Source organism: Phalacrocorax carbo, chromosome 4, assembly GCF_963921805.1.
Source record: "Phalacrocorax carbo chromosome 4, bPhaCar2.1, whole genome shotgun sequence".
NCBI lineage: Eukaryota > Metazoa > Chordata > Aves > Suliformes > Phalacrocoracidae > Phalacrocorax > Phalacrocorax carbo.
In genome coordinates this window covers 53,403,769-53,425,434 of record NC_087516.1, presented here as the reverse complement: position 1 = coordinate 53,425,434, position 21,666 = coordinate 53,403,769, and the positions used below count along the sequence as shown (strand labels likewise).

General features: G+C 39.8%; 1 protein-coding gene across 9 annotated transcripts in view; it reads right to left on the bottom strand.

Annotated features, from left to right (window-relative positions):
* PDLIM5 (PDZ and LIM domain 5) overlaps positions 1-21,666 on the bottom strand; it is a 132,025-nt gene that overhangs the window by 49,725 nt on the left and 60,634 nt on the right. For 4 of the 9 annotated variants that reach the window (XM_064449972.1, XM_064449966.1, XM_064449967.1 and 1 more), the window contains exons 4-7: positions 7,915-7,957; positions 6,115-6,539; positions 1,491-1,508; positions 1,011-1,183 (exon numbers count right to left, since the gene is read on the bottom strand). In XM_064449972.1, coding sequence (XP_064306042.1) covers positions 1,011-1,183; positions 1,491-1,508; positions 6,115-6,539; positions 7,915-7,957 — 659 coding nt within the window. The remainder of the gene's footprint in view (positions 1-1,010; positions 1,184-1,490; positions 1,509-6,114; positions 6,540-7,914; positions 7,958-21,666) is intronic. The other 5 variants (XM_064449973.1, XM_064449970.1, XM_064449974.1 and 2 more) reach the window with 3 other exon arrangements.

Genomic DNA, 21,666 nt, shown 5'->3' with positions numbered 1-21,666 from the left:
GATCCATTAATAGACTAGTGCAATGCAGGACCACAAAGCAATCGGGCAACGGTCCAAGTTCAGAATATTTATCACACACGGACAATAATCCTTATTTGAGGACATGTTATCATTGGCTTGTAGAGTAATTCTGCCAGAGAACTGATAGTTGATTTAATCCAATCTGCCCCCAGGGAGGGGGTCCAATTTCCTCACTGTCTTCTTTATTGTAGCACTAGCTGTGAAAAAGCAGAATGAAATAATCACCTCCACATTAACTGCCTCAGTCTGAATGTGGCTGAGCTCAGTTCTCCTGATGGCACTTCTGAGGGCTTTTACACAACATTACAGATTTCAGCCACTGAATTATTACTGACAGCATAATATAAAATTGAAGGTTTACCATAAAATTATATGACTGGGCATGAACTACTCCGCATCATCTATTCCAGCCCACAGTACAGGTAATCACACCATAGAATAAGCAGAGGACGGAAACATCACTTGGGAATAAACTGAGGAACTATGGATTTATGCTTCTGATTGGTTAAATCATTGCAGATCATATACCTTCATAGCACTGTCAGATATCTTCTACATGCCTAAAAAAACTTTAATTCTTCTGGAGCATTAAATTTGAACAGGAACGTCACCACTTCGGTGATATAGGAAGGGGAAGAAACTACAAATGCGTATCTGCCAATGTCTTTGGGAGTAGAAATGGAAATTTTAAGATTTATCTAGAATGTATTGATATTCAACTCAATCAGGAATAACATCCAGTAGCGTGTATATCCTGAGCTATTTAGCAATCTCAGGAGCTTTACAAACCCATCTTCCTACTATAGTCTTCTCAGACTTATTTCTGTTAGAGAACTCACAAAAATTCTGCCTACTGGATTTATTATCCAAGAGAGAAAATGCAAGACCTGTGACAGAATCATTTTACTATTTCACCCCATCCCCAGCTTTTAAAAACACCTATCTATCCAAGGCCATTACTTTTATTTTGCTTACACCAAAATACTCACTATGATCAGTGCCGGTGATTTGGGCAAGGATGCGGAAAGAGCGGGACTGGGTGGTGCCTGTCCGGGGATGCCAGTCTTCAGTGTCTTCGATCAGTCGCTTCTTGCTGGCATCGCTGTGGGTGGGTGTGTGGTAGAACTCTGTGTAGGTATCCACAATGTGCTTCCGCGGGGGGCTGCGTCAAGGAGAGGAGAGAGCAGTGAGCTAAAAGCTTCAGAGACCACCTGGGTTGGGGTAGCTACAAAGACACAGGCAGAACTGTGACTTTTCAGTGTTTAAAGGTAGCTTCTGTGGTTGGATGCAGATGTGCAGCAGTGAGCTCTACAGGCACACAGATCTGAACACAGATTCAGATCTCTGAACCAAACACAGTTTTCTAATTGCTCTAATCCAACTGAAATATTTTATCTTGTTTCACTGCTGGAACATTTGAAACAGTAAAAGACAGTACTATCAGGACTTTCACATGTTTAAACCTTTACCGTTTGGGTGGGGTTTTCCTTGGAGATGACAGAGTAGGACAGCAAGAGAAAGTTTTCCCAGCATAAACAGGAAAAGGAGAAAAAGAAAATGAAAAATAAAGTCAGAAAGTTGAAACAGAAGCGCAGCTAATTATTCTATTGAATTAGATTTGTGGGAATGGGCACTGAAATCCAATCAATAGTCATATTCTCATTCTACTACCAAAACTGCAGCACAGAACTCCCATACTTCAACTCACAGGGATTTCCTTACGGGACGAGAGGGGAATTTGTTTTGGTAAAGCAGGGTAGTCTACTTAGTTTGGATCAGATGCCCCTCAACAAATTCTCCCCTTGGTTCACAAGAGGCAAAGCACTAGCTGTGTGCAAGGGCCACCCAGTACATGGCCAGGTCTTTTGCGCCTGGCAAAGCCCGGATCAGAACCAGGCCATTTGAAAGCACAGGTAGCAATGTTCTAGAGCATAACGTGGAGATATTGATGCTCGATATCCTCTCTGAAAGTCAAAAAAGTGGGGTGATGACTTCATCAGGAAATTTTCCCCACGGTATAAAAATACTACAATATAACAATCATACTAGCTATTATCAATCCCTGCGCTAGCAGACTTGCAAGAATACAGGATTTTAAAGCTTTGCTTTCAGTAACTGATGTAAAGAACATGTAATGGCGCTGATCAGTTTAGGAAAAGGGAAGAGAAGATTCATACTATATATATATTAGTCCTAAATTCTTCATTCTTTATCCCAAAGCGTTAATCTTTAAGACCCTTTAAATGTACGCTTATTTTTAACATCATTTACAGGAGATTAACTGTGCAAAACTAGCTCCTAAGACATAGCAATTCTAACAATAATTAAAAAACCCCAAACCCCAAAACTGTACTTTTTAATGGCCAAAGTATTTCTGGTGAAGAAAGGTGGAAAATATGAATGAGAATGATGCAAACTATTGCCAACAAGTAAGAATTAGGCCCATTCAATGGAATGCATTAGCAAATACTTAAGTTAAAAGAATACTTAATACTTGAAAGAATGATGTGAAAGTTATTATACAAAATTATATCAGAAGATTGAATTTATTGACACACAGTATTAGTGAAGTACGTGTATCATGTATCAAACTTACTAAAAGATGGAGAGGTATAGAAACAAAGACAATGGTGTTTCCAGGATGGAGTACAAGAAGTACAAAGAAAAATGAAGTAAAGCTTCAAAACAGTTAATAGCAAAAATAAAATCTGAATATTAAAGCAGTAATTAAAGGTGTGGAACTACATGGAAATGTAATTATTTACATGCAGTCGACCGCATTCTAGCAACTATCACAGTGAAACGAGTAGTCTTTCACATTTGTTGAAAGTGGTATTATAAACAAAATATACCACTGACTCTCTGTGGATCCTACTGGTCCCTTTTTTAAGACGCAAGTCTACTCATTGAGGTAATGACTCATTGAGGCAACAAGGTGGTGCCAGAGACAAAGGAAAAATCCAATGAGACAGGCTCTCCCTTAACTCAGCCTTGAGGCAAGGGGAGAAAAGACAAGCCAAGGAAAGCTCAATCGTATTTATCATCCCTAACATGCAGAAATCACATTATATGGTTGGGTTTTTAAAATGTATTTATTTATTCAGTATCTGGCCCTTCATTCGATAGTCCTCAAGCCACTTTTTGCTTTTATGCTGTATTTCACACTATTCACTAGTTGTATTAACACCACCAATTAGCCATAGGTGCACCAAGAATTTATCAATATGCACAAATACCACACAAATGTTTTGTGGAATAAAAAAAAAAAAAAAGGCTGCAAAATTTAACACAGTGAAAAGCAAGATCACATCATGTCCAAGGCAGACAAAACCATTTACTACACTAAGAAGTTACTAAGAAAAGCTGAAGCTGTTTTGCAAAATTTAAATATAAAACTCTGTAAGAGCTATAATTTTGCAAAACAAGAATACATGCTGGTTATTCCAACAGGAAAAACAACCATAATTCAGTTCCAGTGCTGTCGATACTAACTTTGTCATTGTTGTTATCTGCAAGGGAAAAAAAGTATTTTATGTGTTAATACAGTCTTTGCTTCTTGAAATATTACAGGAGTTTCCAAATCCAAGCTCTGGTAAAGCCATATATCATGTAAGACAAACTTACAATCACCAAGAGAACCTACAAGGGAAAAATTTGGCCCAGCTGAGCTTAAACTGAGTGAAGTGTATGGACACCTTACCTGTTTTAAGCAGCAGGCACATTTTCATGCAAGAGTTGGCAAGAAGGTCTTGATAAAAGCATAACTACATGCAGCCTCGTGAAGGCAAATTGCTTTCTTTCTAAGCCAGGACTAAACAAGGTAAAACTTCCTTTTCCATCCTGAAGTGAAAGCAAATAGTTTGTATCCTGAACGTGGTTTGAGGGAGCCAGGAGGAAGGGAGGAAATTCAGATATACACCTTGTCCTACTCAGAACTGCATCTGCTCAGCAGTGCTACCCATGAACAAGATAAATGTTGCCTTTTTTTTTTTTGAGAAAATTAATAACACAAAACACAGAAGCAAAATGGAATTTATTTCAGACTGATCAATTATTCCAAACTTCAATGTTTCTGATATTTAATAAATATCATTGATTCTATTTTAAATGGGGAGATAGTTAAGCATCATTGTAGAAATGTAATTTCTCTAAGTCAGACTAAGTAGTGTAGCAGCAAGCCAATATAATCACTTTAGGAGTTTTTGTTTGCTTGTTTTTGTTTTCTGCCTTAGGACTGCAAAACAGACAGCCCAAACACACTACTGTAAGAAAGATGGCAAAATAAAGGAGGTTTTTATAGCTCTAAATGTTTTCAAGCTTTCTGCAAGGTTGGCAGTGAGACAGGGATTTCTTCACCTGTTAGCTGATACCCTTCAGTCGGCATTATTCATTCCCTAAATGTAAGGTAGGGCACATAACAGTGCTCACCCAGTCATCCTATCCTGACTCTCAAGCGCTTACTTCATGCCTGCAGCACTTCCTTCCAGGAGACTTAATTTTGCTGCTATTGTCCCTCTTTTTCAGTACTAATTGCTGCTTTTGAATGCTCCTTACACAGTTATGTGCTAAAAACAACATTCGTGGAAAGGTAAGAGATGGTTTGCCAAGGTGCATTCAACAAGTCTACCAGCACGGAGCAAGTCCTTGGGATCTCCTAATTTCATCCCGCTTCTATGCAGTGTGGACTCCGGCCATCGGCTGTTTAAGAAAGGGCTGGAAGTTACCACGACAACAGTGTGATATAAAATGCATACGGAGTGCGTTATCTGAGTCCACATATGGAAAATATTTGCACTGCAATATAAAGGGAATAGGTACCTAAAGATGTTTATTTCCTCCGTGAGAAGCTCAACAGAAACAGCGATTTATTCTGTATTTTAGTTGATGTGGATGTTTATCTTTCCGCAGGATTCTTCATATACTTTATATACTGAAAGAATACCAGAGAGATGCAGTAGGCCTATTCCTCCAGCCCCTTTCCTTTGAGGGATGGAAAATAGTAACCACAGCTTTTAGGTTTTAAGCATAGGTTTTAATGTTCTTAAGATCGAAAAGAAACCCTACAGAAACCCTACAGCTCCCCTCCTGCTCCTTTTATTACTTAATTCAGTCTGCCGGACACTGCTGCTGGGCACAGAGGCCAACTGGCCTGGGACCGCTCGCGCCCCGCCGCCTGCCTCCTCTCCCCACCGCACAGCAGCCACTGGGAACCAGTCCCTGGGGCGCTGCAGCTGCGGAGCCCTGCCCAGGCATTCCTGGGACAGCCCGGGCCAAAAGCGTGCTGCCGGAACAGGGCAGTGGTGCAGGTCCAAGGGCCCAGGACTGCCGCGGGACTCCGTTCAATTTACTAATCTATTGTTTACTAAACCCTTTAACGTTAGGTCTCCGATAGTCACTTCAACAAAAACAATTATTTGAATATGAAAATGACTCAAATTTTAAATCTGTGTTGCTTTTTTTAGGGTAAAAGTAACATTTAAAGTTGAGGTATTTACTTTATAATGTTGCAAAAACTCCGCTCAACCCTGCCAGCTTCCCTGAATGCATCTTTAAGTTTCTCATGTGTTGTGCAGAGAAGTAATGTGACAAAACATCCCTTCGCCTCCCTTCTGGGACCTTTCTCCACCGGTCCTGCTGGGACCACGGTTAGTCTTTCAGAGCAATTCATTCCCAGCCATCACAACACCCGCTGACCCTTCTTGACAGATCGCTCTGCATTTTTGAGTGCCTGCTGCTTTCAGTCACCATATCAGGAATCAAAATACACAGTGAGACATGGAAATTGAAATTAATACCGAGCTTGTTGTAAGGTCCACATCATGATACAACCCATCATGTAAAGCATTTTGTGGTCCTGATTCAATTTAGCTGTGACACTCTATAAACTGATATGTCACTCCTAAGAAAAATCATCACTAAAAGTCTGGCTTGGCCCTTCAAACATCCCTTTTAAGATGCGAGTCCTTCCTCAGAGATTTGCTTCTGAGGATTAAATGACTCCTCCAAGCCACGTTTTACTTCGTCCTTAAACAAGCCCAGCTTTTTTCCTGCGAGGAAACTCCCTCACAGCAAAAATAAACAAATCCCACCTACCCATTTTGCTGTTTACTCTCCCCCTGGTTTTCTCTGAATCCTCGTCGCGGCCCCTCGGCTACATCCTGGGCGCCGTCGCCGGCAGAGGCGCTCGGGGCGGCATTGTGTGCGGCTGGCTGCCGTGGGACATTAACTGCAGGTTTAGCAGCGCTCGGCGCGGGCGACCACTGCTCAGCATTAGGCTTGGCGTTAACATGCAGTCCGGGCGCAGCAAATGGGGCTGGGGCGGCAGCCGCAGGGGACGGGGCTGCCACCTGGGCTGGGGTGAAGGCGGAAGACGGTGATGGGATGGAGGTGACTTTGGAGGTGGTTACGGCTCCAAACGGCCTCGGTGTCTTATTGTAAGCCACACTCGCCGTGGCAGTGACTTTGGGTGCAACAGCAGAGGCAATGGGCACAGGCTTAACTACTTCTGTAGGTTCTCCCTATGCGAGACGAAAAACAAAAAGAAACACACAAAACCACACTCCAAACGCATGCACATTCCTCAGCAGGTATTTTCGCTGCTCTCTGGGGAGATAACCCACCTAGCGTGAAACCAAGAAGCACAGAAGCAAGCTTTACCAAAACTGCAGCCATAAAACATATGGAAAAAAACCAGCCATGCGTTTTAGGAAAGGGAACGATCCAAGCATGCACAATCAATATAAAATCCCGTGATGCTAACTCCTCTCATCACATCCAAAACAGACACCCCACAAATCAAATTTAAGACAACGTGAAGAACCACTCTATTGCAAAACCCACCAGGTAACTCATGTGGAAAAAATCAGTGGGTTGTGTTTTTTTTTTTTCTTACGAAAATCCACATTCCACCTCCCAAACCCAATTTGAGATATGCACGTTTCCCATACAAAAACGGCATGTGCATGTGTACACACACACTGTATATATTGATCTGTTGATATGGCCCTTAGGAGCAGAAACAGAGCCCTGGAGTTCATTTATTAGAGGCCAGTGCTTTAGGACTCAGTGAGCTTTTCCAGTTGCACTCCATCAACGTACCCCAATGTCTTCATATCCCTTGTCAGATCAAAACACTCCAAAAAGTGACGGTTGTTTTTGGTTGGTGGGGTTTTTTTTATTTGGTTTGGTTTTTTTCCCTGGGAGCTATGTTTAACATGTTGGTTCCCAAACTGTGGCCTTTCAAATCACAGTCAGCAGAACAGTAATATACTAAACATTATTTATGTTCACTGGAGAGGATTTTCAAGCACAGGCCATTTGTAAGCATTTTCAGGTTTACAAATAGCCTTCTTATCAAAAAGGGGGGGGTTGAAACTATTGCTTGAGAACATAACATTAGAAAAACTCAAGAACAAATAACTCCCCAGGGCTCTAAGCAAAATGAGGGGAATTGTTCTCTGAAACTCTAATATTTTGATAAGCTTCTTTCAAACACAAAGGAAGATTTCAGTGCCTGTTAAAAAAAAAAAAAGAACGAAAAACACACCACCAAAACACTCTGCTACTGTTTCTCTCTTAGGGACTGAGGAAAAACTTCAGCAATATCTTTTTAAAAAAATGTTCCAAGAGTTGGAAGATAACATTTATTCACTTTATTTTGTGGATAATAATTTGCCAGGTGTCTCAAATTTTTGGGTTTTTTTTGGGTGGGGGGGAAATGGAGGGAAATCCCTCAGATTCAAATGCTGCAATACTCTAAATTAACACATGGAAATCAAGCATGTTATATGGAAAGGAAAGTATGAATGACAGGGCTTATCAACAACAGGGTTTGACAGATAGGTAACAGTTAGTGCCACATGCTACCTATCTTGGTTGTGATGATGAACATACCTTTGGTACATGAACAAGATCAGGTTTTGGGACAGAAGCCATTCTGGAAGAGAAAATACATACATATAATTGTAAAAACCAAGTTCTTTCATGTTCAAGCATATCCTTCTTCCAACACACCACATCCACCCAGAGCTATATAAAAGGAAACAAGAAGCATTCAAGTTAAACCTGTAACATGGTTGTTAATATAAGGAAGAGGCAAAACCAAACTGGACTAATTTATCCAGATACAATGTTAGGAACTCTACCATCAATCATCAAGTATGATTTGATTTATGAATTCATAATACCATATCACCAATTAGGAGACTTCAGCTTAAATTTGCTTATTTTCTTCCATCCTTTCTTAAGAAACTATGTCACTTAACTCAAAAGCTCTGGTCAGATAAATTGCATTTAAACAGCATATAACATTTATTCAGACTTAAAACAGAAAGTTTCCTTTAAGAACAACAGAAATCCTTCTGAAGGACTTAGCAAGTTAAATAATACAGAAACTTTTTGCAGTCTTTGGTCAAAGGTAAAGTTAGTGTCACTTGAACTCCACAGCAGATGACAAAAAAAAACTTCTTCCAAACAATGGGTGCATTGAAACTACCACGGGGTGGTGGGAAGGAAGGGAAGTATCACAACGGAAAGGATGAAGAATCACAGGTTGGAAGGGACCTCGGGGATCATCTAGTTGAGATAGATAAAGAATTGACAGATTTTTGTTATACCTAAAGTGAACTGGCAACATGTTACAGGTAGAGGCATCTCACTTGATTGTTTTATTCAGATTTGCATATACTTATATGCAAAAATAAATGCAGACACACAAAATTAAAAAAAAAAAACACGCCAAAACAACCAAACAGCAGAAAATCTGACACACTAACATTTTGTCTGCAAACACTGCTGCTGATACACTTGAGTCTTTTCATGCTGTTTCAGTAGAAAAGTGGCTTCCTGCCACATTTCAAAACATTTCTGGCCATATTTGGTAGCTGCTCAGAAAAGTTGGCACCCTTAATGATCCAAGAACCAGCGATCACATCCTGCCCAAAATTACACAACCCCAATTTCTGATGACTCCTTCAATAGGGTTTTGAAGAACTGAAACTGGACTCTCATTTCCAAAAGATAATTTGCTGGGGAAGCAAAAAGGTTCATTTAACTGGAGATCAGTTAGCAGAAGTTACAGCGTTAAACACCTCTATGTATAAACCAGCTTTTCTATTTCTGCCAGGAGAACATGGAGAGCTAGATTTGAATGAGGCACAATTGATGCATTTAGCAACTCCTTTCTTTATTATTCCCCCCCCCCCTTTTTTTTTTTTTAATTTCCTTTTCTTTTTTTCAAGTTTTCTTTCTTTCTTTACTAATTATGTTCAAAATGTTTATTCCTTCCTTCAAAGCCGCTTGGCCCTCAGGGCTCATCAGATTCCGGCAATAGCAATCCTGCTGCAGGTTCAGTAACTAGCTTACTAAAAGGGAGGTGCATGTAAACCACATGCAAGTTGGCAGAAGGAAAAATAAAAAGAGAAAAAAATCACATTAAAAGATCATAATCTGCATTTCGCCTTCACCATTTGCGCATCGCTGCTGATGCACATTATGTCCACATCAAGAGAGAGAGGGTTTTGTCCGCTCTGAGGAACAGGTCTGTCCTCCCCTTTCTCACAGAGCGTGCAGCCTACGAGAAGGCTGACCTTCAGCCCTCCAAAGCGCTGGGGTGCATCATTAATCACTCCTAATTGCAGAGTTGTCAATTTGCAGCAACAAAGGCAACAAGAAGGGAAAAAAAATGCCAACACATATGGAAACTTTTTTTTTTTAAGACCAGAGTTAGAAGGAAACATGCATCTCTCTCCATATCTTAGGCATACTTTTTTTAATGAAGTAACTTGGAATGTTTTGTGTATTTATTAAGCTAATCTAACAGTAAGAAGTAGAAAGACATTAATTATTCAGGTCAACTACCATATTTCATGCTTGAGAAAAAAACTTCTCTTTGCTAATGCTGGACCTTGAAGTTCCAGTCTCATAAAAGAAACATGCTTAAATTTTTTTTCTTTTAGAAAATAATCAAATTTGAGTTTGCAATGGATAAAATTGTTCTGCATTCATCAATACAGCACTGAGCAAAAATTATTTTGAACCACTAATTCCAGATGATCTGAAGACATGCTCTTCAAAACTCATCTTCAAAAATATCATAGAAAAAGAAGAAAAAGGGGTGAAAAAAGGCTTGATAACTGAAATGCTCCCAATGTTCTTGTAATGTTGGAGTCAGACAGCACAGCATTACTTTATTTCCCCCAAACATACTTGAAACAAGGACATAAATTTGTGCGTCCCAGACATACTTCAAACAGTTTAACTTGGCCTTGTTGACTTCAGTCCATAATCAGCCCAAAATCTGTGATTTATCCTGTACCATATAAAGAAAACGCTCACCCACACTGAGCCACCAAGATCTGAATGTGAAAAATGCATGGTGGTTAGACAAGACAGTACAAAAGGCAATGCACACTTCAAGCTGAAACACAACACACATCTAACACATACATTTAAGAAAAGCCTTCCCTCAGGGCTATTTCCCTTAGGGGTTTGATAGATACTGCAAAATTGCATAGCAAGAAAAATAAACAAACTGCAGAATCTTGTACATTTTCTTAGCTGTTAGCACTTCAGTTGCCACCTAGCAATTAAATGCATTAGGATTTCATGCTGGTTTGGTCACGTTGAATGTATGAGTAACTGACAATAAAGGCTTTCAAAATGAGATGACGACACTTGCCCTGTTACTACTTACTAGAAAAGCAGGATGGCTTGAAGGAGGATATTTTCTGAATGATTTAAAACTAGCAGTTCAGTATATTAGTTTATGCAGTGTTTTCAGTAACATACAAACAACGCAAAGAGATAAAAGCTTGGTACAAATGCTTATTATAAACAACTCACACAAAAGACCTTGGCAAACAGCTACAGTTACAAGCCTCATACAAATTATTATAGACAACAAAAATAGAAGCAGCCACCATCACTTAACTGACAGCCTAATACTGAAAATGAAAGTGCACAAAGTTTTTGCATAGGCTACTACATCAAAGTCATTTATTCTTTCAGGAAAAGAGCTATATTTAGCCTCTGTAAACAGTTCATTTCAACCAAACATGATCAAATTTGTTCTCTAAACATACCACAAGCCATTCCTCTCCGATGAATACTTTTGTGACATTTAATGCAATTCAAAACATTCCAACTTCCAGCACAGCCTTATTAGGAAAATGAATTAGTCTGCTCTTCGCTGTGAGCAACATGCCCATCAAACACTCTTCATTCTTTAAATTCTCCTTTTATTCATTCCTTAAGTGTTCCGCCCATTAAAAAAAAAAGCAGAATCCTTCCAGAATTACTAATATCTAGAAGAAAAACTCCAACGTTATTAAAGCTAACACTACAGTATTATGTTGTAATGAGTACAATTCGATATGTCATCTCTAAAGACCTATCATCCACGAAAACACATAGTCTCAATAATTAGTGTTATGGAATTAAATTAAATGCAAAGCAGGATTTTTTGGCCAAGGCTCAGCTGTCCTGTGTGTATAACCACGCAACAGAGGCCCAAACCCTTGGCCATTAAATCCCTGAAGCTTCACTGAACCTAAAATCCAAAAGACATTTCAGATTCCTCTCTCCTCTGAACTCCATTTCAAGTCCCACCATCCCCAATCGTTCTGCCCCTCAGTAAAGGCACTGTATTATATTCATAACTTAAAAAGAAAATGCTGAACTCAATGGAAAAAAAATCACAAGACAGCAACTGCACTTATAAGCGCCTCTATAAACAAGGGGAGCTCACAATGCCAGTGTTAATACAGGTATCACATTTAGGGTTTTCACATCTCTGTAACTTCAAGGATGGCTCATATACTCTGGTGTGAGATACAAGAAGCTGCAAAACCTTCATTCCTGAAACAAAGTCAAGGCTGGATGATTTTCTGCTAAATTGTATTTGTTTGTCTGAACTGGGCCTTTCTAAGAGGATGGAGGGGACAGACGGATGGAAGGAAGGAATTTTCCCACCCCTCTCATTTTCAAAACTAACTCCTTTTTCCTAGCTGATCAGTCAGGATACAGGTTTTGGCAGCAGATACTACATCCCTGAAAAGCCACTGGTCAGATCATCTTCTGAAAACCTGATCCTTTAGCAGTTTTGCTGTTGTGGTCTGCAGTTCTCTTCGTTTGCTTCATTTTATTTCTAGAGAGCAGTCAGCTGACAGGGCAGAAAGCCTAAACACATTTGCTTTTCATAAATTACCCAGCTCACGCAAAAAGATGACAAGCAGAAAACGTTTAACATATATAACAAGCCATGACTTTCACTAGGGGTTATCTGAACAAAAACAAATGCAGATGTAATTTAAAGCCCAGAAAAAAGAACTATCCAAATATATTTCTTTCTTCCTTAGACCCAAGCCCTTCCTCTGCCACAGACATAATTAATTTCTTACCAACCTTGCTCTGGCTCACAGCAATAGAAAAGCAAAAACTTAATAGAAAAGCAAAAACTTAAGCTTGCTTCTTGTTGCAACCTATACACCACCAGAAATGGCTGCCTTACATACGGTAATATAACATGCAACTATGCTTCCCAGAGTTTCGTAGAAACACACACACTGCCCCAGGCAACACCAGCCTACAAATCAGCACTTCAGCAAATCTTGCCAGGACAAGCAAGCACCTGGGGCCTAGAGACTGCACACCCCAATGCATGGCAAACCAGAGGTAGCAAAATTAATGCTATGTACCACTCAGTGAGAACTGGAATCTGTTGCAGTCGTTGCAAAAAGCAGATTACTTTTTCTTTTGCTCCTTAAGAAACATGGCAATGTTTTCAAATCTATACTCTGGTCATCGTGCTTGTTCACATATCAACAGATGGCTGTCAACAACATTTTATTTCTCAAGTCATTCTCTTTGCTCTAGTTCATTATGTTAGTTTTCATTTAGTTGAATATACCAATTTATTACAAATATGGGAACATTAATTATAATCAAACAACATAGACTTCAGCACTGACTGACGGCTTGAGAGCGCAAATGGCAACTTCAAACCAGAGAAGATGGGATGCATAATGGCATTTTGGATACTATACATCTCCAGGAGTCTTAGTATGAACATCTCATTCTGCAAACTAATTCTTACATTTAAAAAAAAGTATTATTTCTCTTCTTGTCCTGAAAATACAAGCTGTAAACTCATGATTATTCAGACATTAAAATGCAAATAGTGTGAAAAGCAGTTCTCTCAACATTAACAAAATATTCAAAAATGTTTCTGTGGATGCTTCATTTGTATCTGAAATGACGGAAAGGATCTCTTCAGTCAAGAGATCCTTTTTTAAACAGCTTATATCTTTTGGCCTTCATGCCCTCTGATGAGGTATATTTACATGGAGTATGCTGAGAATATCAGTATTGATTTCTTGACAGAACAGTAGCTCAAGATAATACTTAACACCTTACTTCATTATATTTAGCCTGGGAATATTAGCTTGCAAGTCACTCTCAGACTCTACATTTTCAGTAAGCTTAAAGGAGAAGGATTAATATAATGTGCGTGTCAGCATTTTACATTTGGCATACGCTAAGGAATACCTTTACACCCTCACATTGTGCACTCCCCAGCACACTAGATTATGATGAAGCTCTAGGTCAGGTAAAAGCAAGAAAAATTATGTTCTTGCTTTACTGGCTATTTGATAGTTGGCCAAATCAAACATAGGTCTCCCCTCTTAAATTTAAATAAGGTTTGGGATTTCACCATTATGTGTTAAAATAAACAGTGCTGACATTTTAGGAGAGAAACAAGCTGCCCTCTGCTTTGGTACTCCTACCCACAAAAGATTAGTTGTTTTCAAGACCTCCCAAGGCAACCACTGCTCATAGTCTCATTCCTGTGGTCTGTGGCAACCCTACTGAATGCATTTGTAAAGAGAGTTTAAGTGCAGGCAGATAATATTTTATTCTATTGAAGCAAAACCAAAAACCAAACAAAAAGTTAAGGAAAAAATACTGTGGAATTTATCTCACTCACCTTCTGACTGCCAGAGACTTTTAGAAACATGCTTCTCGCTCCCACGAGGAGAGAAGGTTTAGAAACCTGGAGGGCCCATGCTATGGTCCTCATCTGCCCATACCTGCCCAAGACTCCCCTGGTCAGAGCCCAAAGAGGTAAAGCATCCCCAGTACCAAGTATGGCCGGTGCCTTACAATCCTGTACAGCAGATCACTGCTGGTTGTCCTAGAAAAGTTAGAGAGCCACCTATACACAAGTAGTAGCTCAGCACGTCTAAATGACCAAGTTTGGTAGACAGGAATCCCATCTTGCCACTGCTTGGCTACTCACAAGTGATAGGAGAACTACTGTCTTTTACGTAAGACCTCTGTATACATTACCTTCAATGATAGTGGTCATTTCTGCCAGTTATGCCTTCTTAGAAACTGAATTTTTTCTTTTCTTTAAGCATTCCTAAAGCTGTCTTGCCAAGTAAGAGTATCCACACACCAGTTAAGTGCAAATAACACGACAAAACCACTATACCTGGGCTTTAATCAACTGGAATTTATACATTTGATTTTCTTTGGAAGTGCTTATTAGATACTAATTCTAGCACAGCAAGCTACCTTTTAAAAATACCCAGCTTAATGAAAAGCATAGGTCTAAATGACTCGCAGACATAGTCGGTCCTCCAAAGCCCTCAAAAAAAAAAAATGTTCAACTTCACGCTGACTTCAGTCTGTCATCAAATCTAGGTTATAATTTAGGAGATTCAACACTAAACACTAAATTATTTTTTCCAGTGCTTTCCACAATATGTTGACTAATGTTTAAATTACCTCTTTTGTCTAAAACACAGCCCAGATAAGCTTGAAAGTGTAGTCACATAGATTTGCACTGGAAATTCACGACAAACAGCTCCCCAATCCCCAACACATCCTTATTTGGGATTTTTGGGGTTTCCCCCTTAAGTATGTACTTGGGAATAAGCATTTATATAATTTTTTTTCTTCTCTCAAATGAAGAATCTGGCAATCTAGAGAGCCATTAGATAATTATATTTTATTTCTTATGGAAGCTAAGCACATCTCTCCTGTATAAAGAAGCTCACCTACCCATGACTTCATGAAACACTGAGAGAAAAAGTACTGGATGCATAGTTAAAGAAATGGGATGAAAACTCCGCTTCCAAGGTGTCAGGCAGCTATAACAAAGAAAAGCCATGTCCTTTACTAGGTCACCAGCATGGGAAGTGGTGTCACACACCCAGACCCCAGAAGCCCTGCCCAGCTGTCTGGCCAAATCCCAGCTGCCCCCTCACACTTCCCACTTCTTATCAACCTACGATGATACAGGAACAATATGAGCAACCTACACCTACGACTTCTGAATTTCCACCTGTGCTCTTTGGAGCTGTACATCATCTCAACCGCACAGGCCAGGCATGCGGAGAGCCTGCCACAATTGCACGGCTCTCAGGAAAATCGCTAAGCCTGGGACTGGTCCAGAAAAGCCAGAGACATGGCAAAACCAATAAAGATACATGAGGCTAAATATATTATCAAGGATGAACTCTGTTGCTTTTAGTAGGATATGCTATGGTTTTAATTATTTCCAACTACAGTCAGGAATACCATTAAGCATTTGTCTCACTCCTGAGCGCAACCCAGCACCAAACCAGCAAATTTTCTTTCCCATCCAGCCCCTCAGACATCTCTTTCCTCCCTCCTATGCTAGCCCAGCAGTGAGAGAGAAACATCCACGCTCGAGGTGCAACAGCCCAGGGCCTGGCTGGCAAGCTGCCACAAGGACTACCTTGTGCTTTTCCACCACAGGGACACTGCTGCCAGCATGTACCTGCACCAGTCTTCATTGCAGCAAGTGTGTTTAGAGGGGCTCCCCCCGCCTGCCACCAGAGGTGACGACAACCACAGGTAGTAGTGGCTGCAGACAGCCAAGCTGAAGCACTATAAACTGCATCACAGAATTATTACAGGATCAATTTAATGAACATGCACTTGCGAGAAGTTAACTTCTCCACTACAGGTCCTCACCTTTGTTGCCCTTTATCATTTCCATGTATTGTTCACATATTTAAGGTCACTGGCTTAGCAGCATGCACTGCAGGTCTAACATGTTAAGAAAAGCTGTTTATGCCTCAACACTGCTGTCTAATGTAACTTTAGATATCTAAAAACTTTTATTTGAAATAAATCTTACACCTAGAAGACCTCAAGTTAGCCTGGCTAAAAGGTGTCACCACACCTTTAAGAGAAAGGAAAGTCAAAGAGCAACTGCTAGAGTATGAGCTGTAGCTGGAAATTATTTTGTTTACTGCAAGAGCTAGGCAAGAAAGATTGAAAAGCAGAAGTGACCTCAAATAGTTAATTCCTGTAGTGGACAAGGAACCAATTATACTGGAAACTCTTAACACTGATTAAGGAAAGGTGCATTAAACAGTGCTGTAATTCTTGTGTCATTCGCAACAACTGTGAAAGAAGAAAAAAGTTAATAATCCCACCCAACTCCAACTGATCCAGCTAACTAAAGATTTTTTCCCCCCCCACAGCCTAGCTTTAGAAAAAGTAGCTTTTACCCTTCTCAGCTTAAAATACTTAGGGGATATCATTCACAGCAGGCTCACAGCATATGAGGCAATTAACCGCTTTTGTGGGCAACTAATCACTGATGCAAAACAGATGCAAAACATCTGATGGTCACAAAACCTGTTGAGATTTTCCACAATACTGCAAACATTACTTTGGCTATAAAGCAAGACAAAAGTAAGTGAGCAATGTTTGACAGGCACAGTATGTGTTTTTATTACCTCATGGGGTTTTGTGGTTCTGTACCACAGACGTGACTTTCTACTGACGATCCCCTGGAATTTTTCAAAGGCAGTAATTTTTAAAAAACTGGGCAAAAAAAGGCCTCCAAAACAGTGCGGCTGTGGAATTCAGCTATTAATAGACACTTGACTCTGCAGCTACCGCTTACCTTTCTATTAGGTGGTGTAACAGATACATATCTGGTTAAACTCGCAGTGGTGGCTCTCAACTTGTATTTATCTTTGTTTCAGACCTCTACAAAATCCTGTACATCTGAAAACCTGCCTGCTTCTCCCAGCATTACCAAAAATCCCATCTTTCTTATGCTGTTACGCTTTCATGACGCTACCACTATCTTTCAGGAAAACATTTATTTTCCAAACAGCCAACCATTAATTTATTCTCATTCCATTCTTTACTAGAGGAAGGTAGAAAAAGCCCTGTTGATGAGTCAGGACACTGCAATTTTGATTCTCAACAGCTGAGATATGATCATGCATGGCAGAGGACAGGTTTTATTTAAACAGTGTCTCATTTTTTCCTGCGGACTGATGCTTAGGAACAGTTTATCTAACAACAGTGGTCAGTTCACATATTTACTTTGAGGGGTTTTTTTTCTATTCTTTACATCCTAGATTCACAGAGGTGCACAGAGGATATCTAAAACCGAAAAACTAAACAGTTACCTGCACAGGTACTAAACACACTCCATTAGCCGGTTCAAGCTAACTTGAACTATTTTCAGCATATGAAGGGCACAGCCCATTTTTAAACCATGTAAGCTTCTTTTAATCCATTTAGAGACAACTGTCTCTTGACAGATCATCGCATACCCTTTTATAATTAAAGAATGCCTGCAAGTTAGCTTCATAAACTGTGTGTGGGGGAGAGATGTGTTTTTCAAAGGAAAGCAACAGGTGTGGGGCATATTCTGTATTTGAAAAACAAACATGTAAATAGAGACAAGTAACATCACTTGTGGCACCCAAACAATGAGATACCGAGAGTTTATGAAGGAGAAAATTATGCAGATTACACAGTGGACTGAGGTAAGATGGACTTGGGTGTCACTGGGTCTGGTAAACTGGCTGCACAGTACCATATTTGGAACACATAGAGAGAACAGTGAAAATTATTCTTTTCTTATTCTTAACATTGGGATAACAGGAGCAAGATTAAGTCAGTCTTCAAAAGAAGGTTTGAAATAAATTCCATTAAGCATGTCATACAATCCAGATAATATATCAAATACAAACTCCCAGATTTTCTGAAAAGGGGGACAAAAGTTTCACTCCCAAATATATTCACATACTATTCAAATTCAGGGGTAGGGAGAGTCGTATTCTAAGAAATGTTTCCACTTTCCAAAATGCAAGCTTTTCCATTTATCTAGACTTGGCCAGGAGCTCAGGAAGCCCCACTGCTCACGCATGGCTGCCGAGCAACTGCAAAATCCCAAGGCTACTTCAGGTTCTGGGAAGTAAACCAACAGTGCTTTAGAAACTTTTTGATCAGAAAACTTTTGGATGCGGGTCAAACGGCTATTATTCAAGCTCGCTGTCTTTCTGGCAGTCTCATTAAACTATTCAATGGACGTTTGACTTAGCACTAGCATTGGAGACTCAAAAGAAGCAGCAAGAAAGTTCTGTCTAATGTTTGCAGAGTCATAATTTTATTGACTTTCTGATGTCTTCCTACGAACACATTTCTTTACATAATTAATATAGGGAAGAAAATATTGATCAGTGTCCCAAAGCAGTACAAACAGTATAGTCACGTAGCCTCAAGAAGTTTTTGATCAGGTTTTATAGAAATTGGTAATGCAGTCAAAAATCTGTGCTGCTGTATTCCTTAGGAAATTACAGTGCACATGAAGCACAGACAACTTCCAAAGTGAAGCTCCTCACACAGAAGCTCAGGCTTCCTGCGTTTCCTAGTTTGAGATGTTGACAGCTTTGCTCGTGGTCTCCTTTGTATGGCATAACTTTCTGCAGTTGAATCAGAGGCTGCTGAAGGCTTCCTCTAATAAAAACCCCAAGGAAAAACCAAGACACAGACAGCATCATGACAATGACGATGACAAGACTGGTTTCCACCATGGTGAAAGAATTTCTTCGACTTTATGTTCCAGTCCTCAAACACTCACTGGCGCAAAACATGCCTCAGCAACAGGCAAATAATAACTTTAGCTGTTACTACCAATAATTTTTATAGCTATGCACTGGCATGCTAGAAGACACTAGAGCAACCTCAAGATTCTTGTCTCAGTTTTGCTACTTGTTTGATATGGTATAATGATTAAGTCACCTTCAATTTTCTCATCTTTAATTAATCATCCTACTTTTAATGCGTTTAAATTAAAGTAGACAAGTACAAAACAAATACGTCTGGCTATATAAATAAATGTAAAATGACGCAATTCGGAGGAAACAAAAAACCACAAAGAAAGTGATGAGTTAAACTACCTCTAATGTCTCCGTCATATGACAGATTTGGTGTGCTTTATGCAGGGAGTAACACTATGTATTTCTTAACAAAACTATGTGACCCAAGACGCTAAAAAGAGTTTGGCAATTAAGAGTTGACACCTCTCAACCTTAGGTGCAACTGCTTGGGGAGATCTTCAAGTGTTTCATATCCTCATACTACATAAAATCCTGTCCAGTTGCTGGATTAAGTTGCTGGTACATACAACTTGAAGGGCCTCATTTTTTTCAGTGAATCAAACATGGTAACTTTTTCATGCTGCCCATACAGGCCAGGCTTGCTCCAGCTCAATGGCTACAGCTGCCATAAAAACAGCGCGCCAAATTTGAGAACTAATTTATTACCCGGTAATAGAGGAACAATTCTTCTGAGAAAAGGAATAAAACGTAATAATTCTTCCATATCTAAACTTATCATTACCTCTTTTATCACATGCCTCGCAGAGCCTGGATTACTGACTCCACGGAAAAGGGCCAGAGAGTTGTCCTAACACATGGTGACAGACAGCTTATGTTGATACATCCGAGTGCCCTGCCCTTCAATCGTCTTGCCTATTCCCTTGTAAACTGGCTCAAGATTTGGCCAGGCATTTTTTCCCCCTTTAGAGTAATAAGCAGCCAAACACAATATACAAAAAAAAAAGTAATGAAGCTGAAATAGAGGACTGTTTATGTCTATAGCAGCAAATGCAGCTAAAGCCTGCGAGGAGGTAGCACCGAGGCATATTAGAGACGGTATGCACAAACAGCATACAACTTTGTCACAGCGATATTTGCTTTTGGACACCTAAGCAAAGATCCTCAGGGCAAGATACTGTTCATTTGCTCTGCGAGAATGGGGTTGGATTATTTTTTTACGTCTCTGAGCCTGCTTATACCTTTCACTCCCTCGACAAAAGATAATCAAGGACACATTTCCTCAAATGAATGCATCCCAAATGATTCTCTGTATCCTCAAAAAAAGCATACAGATATACCCATGAGTAATATTTGGACTAGATAAATACATGCACTGTGGGGCACGGAGGAGTTTTAACAGCTGCATTGTTCTAAAGCAGCTGTTCACAATTACTGGCATGCGTCGTGATTACTGCATGTTTAATCTATATATAAATGCATTATTTTGTTACTCAAAAGTTTGGCATTTAGATGGTATCTGCAAGGCTTCAAAACTGTAGTCTATCTGTGATGCCCCAGCTGGCTATTTCAAACTGTGCCAACAGAATTAAAATGTCACTAAAGATCACACCACTGAGGTATCTGTGTTATTTTAAGAAGTGAAGATAAATTGCTGCCAACTTCACATTGTTTCCTTAAATCTTTCATTCAATAGCTATGGACACTGCTTAAAATAAATGGAAAAGGTCAACAGCACCACAATCTACATGCTCGCTAAAGAGACCTTTTTGAAATTTCAAGTGATTGGATGGGTTGCACAGGTCAAACTAGAAATGGGTAGGAAAATTTCACCTGAAATGGTGAATGGCAAATCGCCACCAGTCATACAGGAGAACCTACACACTCTTTCAAAGGCATTAGGCAAGCAAATATGCTATTTGAGAGTGGACTTGGGGGGAATGTTGAAATTATTTACCTGAAATACAAGAACTCTGAACGATTTGGCTCACTGACTGCAGAAAACATTTGCTACAAAGAGTTGCATGCTGATTCGATCCTGCAAATTGTTATATAGATGCTGTTTTAGTAAAAGATGCAATACCCACCATGGCTTACCAGGATAATAACTCCACAGTCTGCTACCTGAAGGCATTTTTTCAGAAGGGAAAAAAATAAGAAGTCATGGCTCTCAGCTGCTTCCTACAACACTTTTTAGGCACACATTTGACTTGGAGCTAGGAAATATATGATGTGAAACTGCACTGCAAATTGCGCTTCTTGGGTGATCTCTTTGGACAAAAACGAAAAGCTCACTGTCCAGACATTTTTTCTTAATAACGCATTTATGTTAAGCAGATGAAGGACCAATATTATTTTTCTTGGGACAACCTCTATCTCCAAAAGTTAACATCCATGAACAAGGAGAAAAACACTTCACTGACCTGTGGAATGCTTAAGATTTCTGCAGTATCATGCAAAAATGAGAAATCATTTCCTCACAGTCCTGAAAAATATTCTGTGTAGTTAAACAAAGCTTGGGTAGGGTACCATGGTATGGAAACCAACAAAGTAGTGCTGGCCAACTTCTAGTCTCCATACACGATATCCCATGGACTTGACTCCAGCACTGTTCAGCTGCAGTAGCCACGTGCTCAAAGCCTGATTTTTTGAGATATCTCACCAGGGCTGAACCTCGCCTACCCAAGCCTTTCTTACAAGCTTGACCAGCCCCAGAGGTACAGAGCTTGAAATGACTGTGACAACA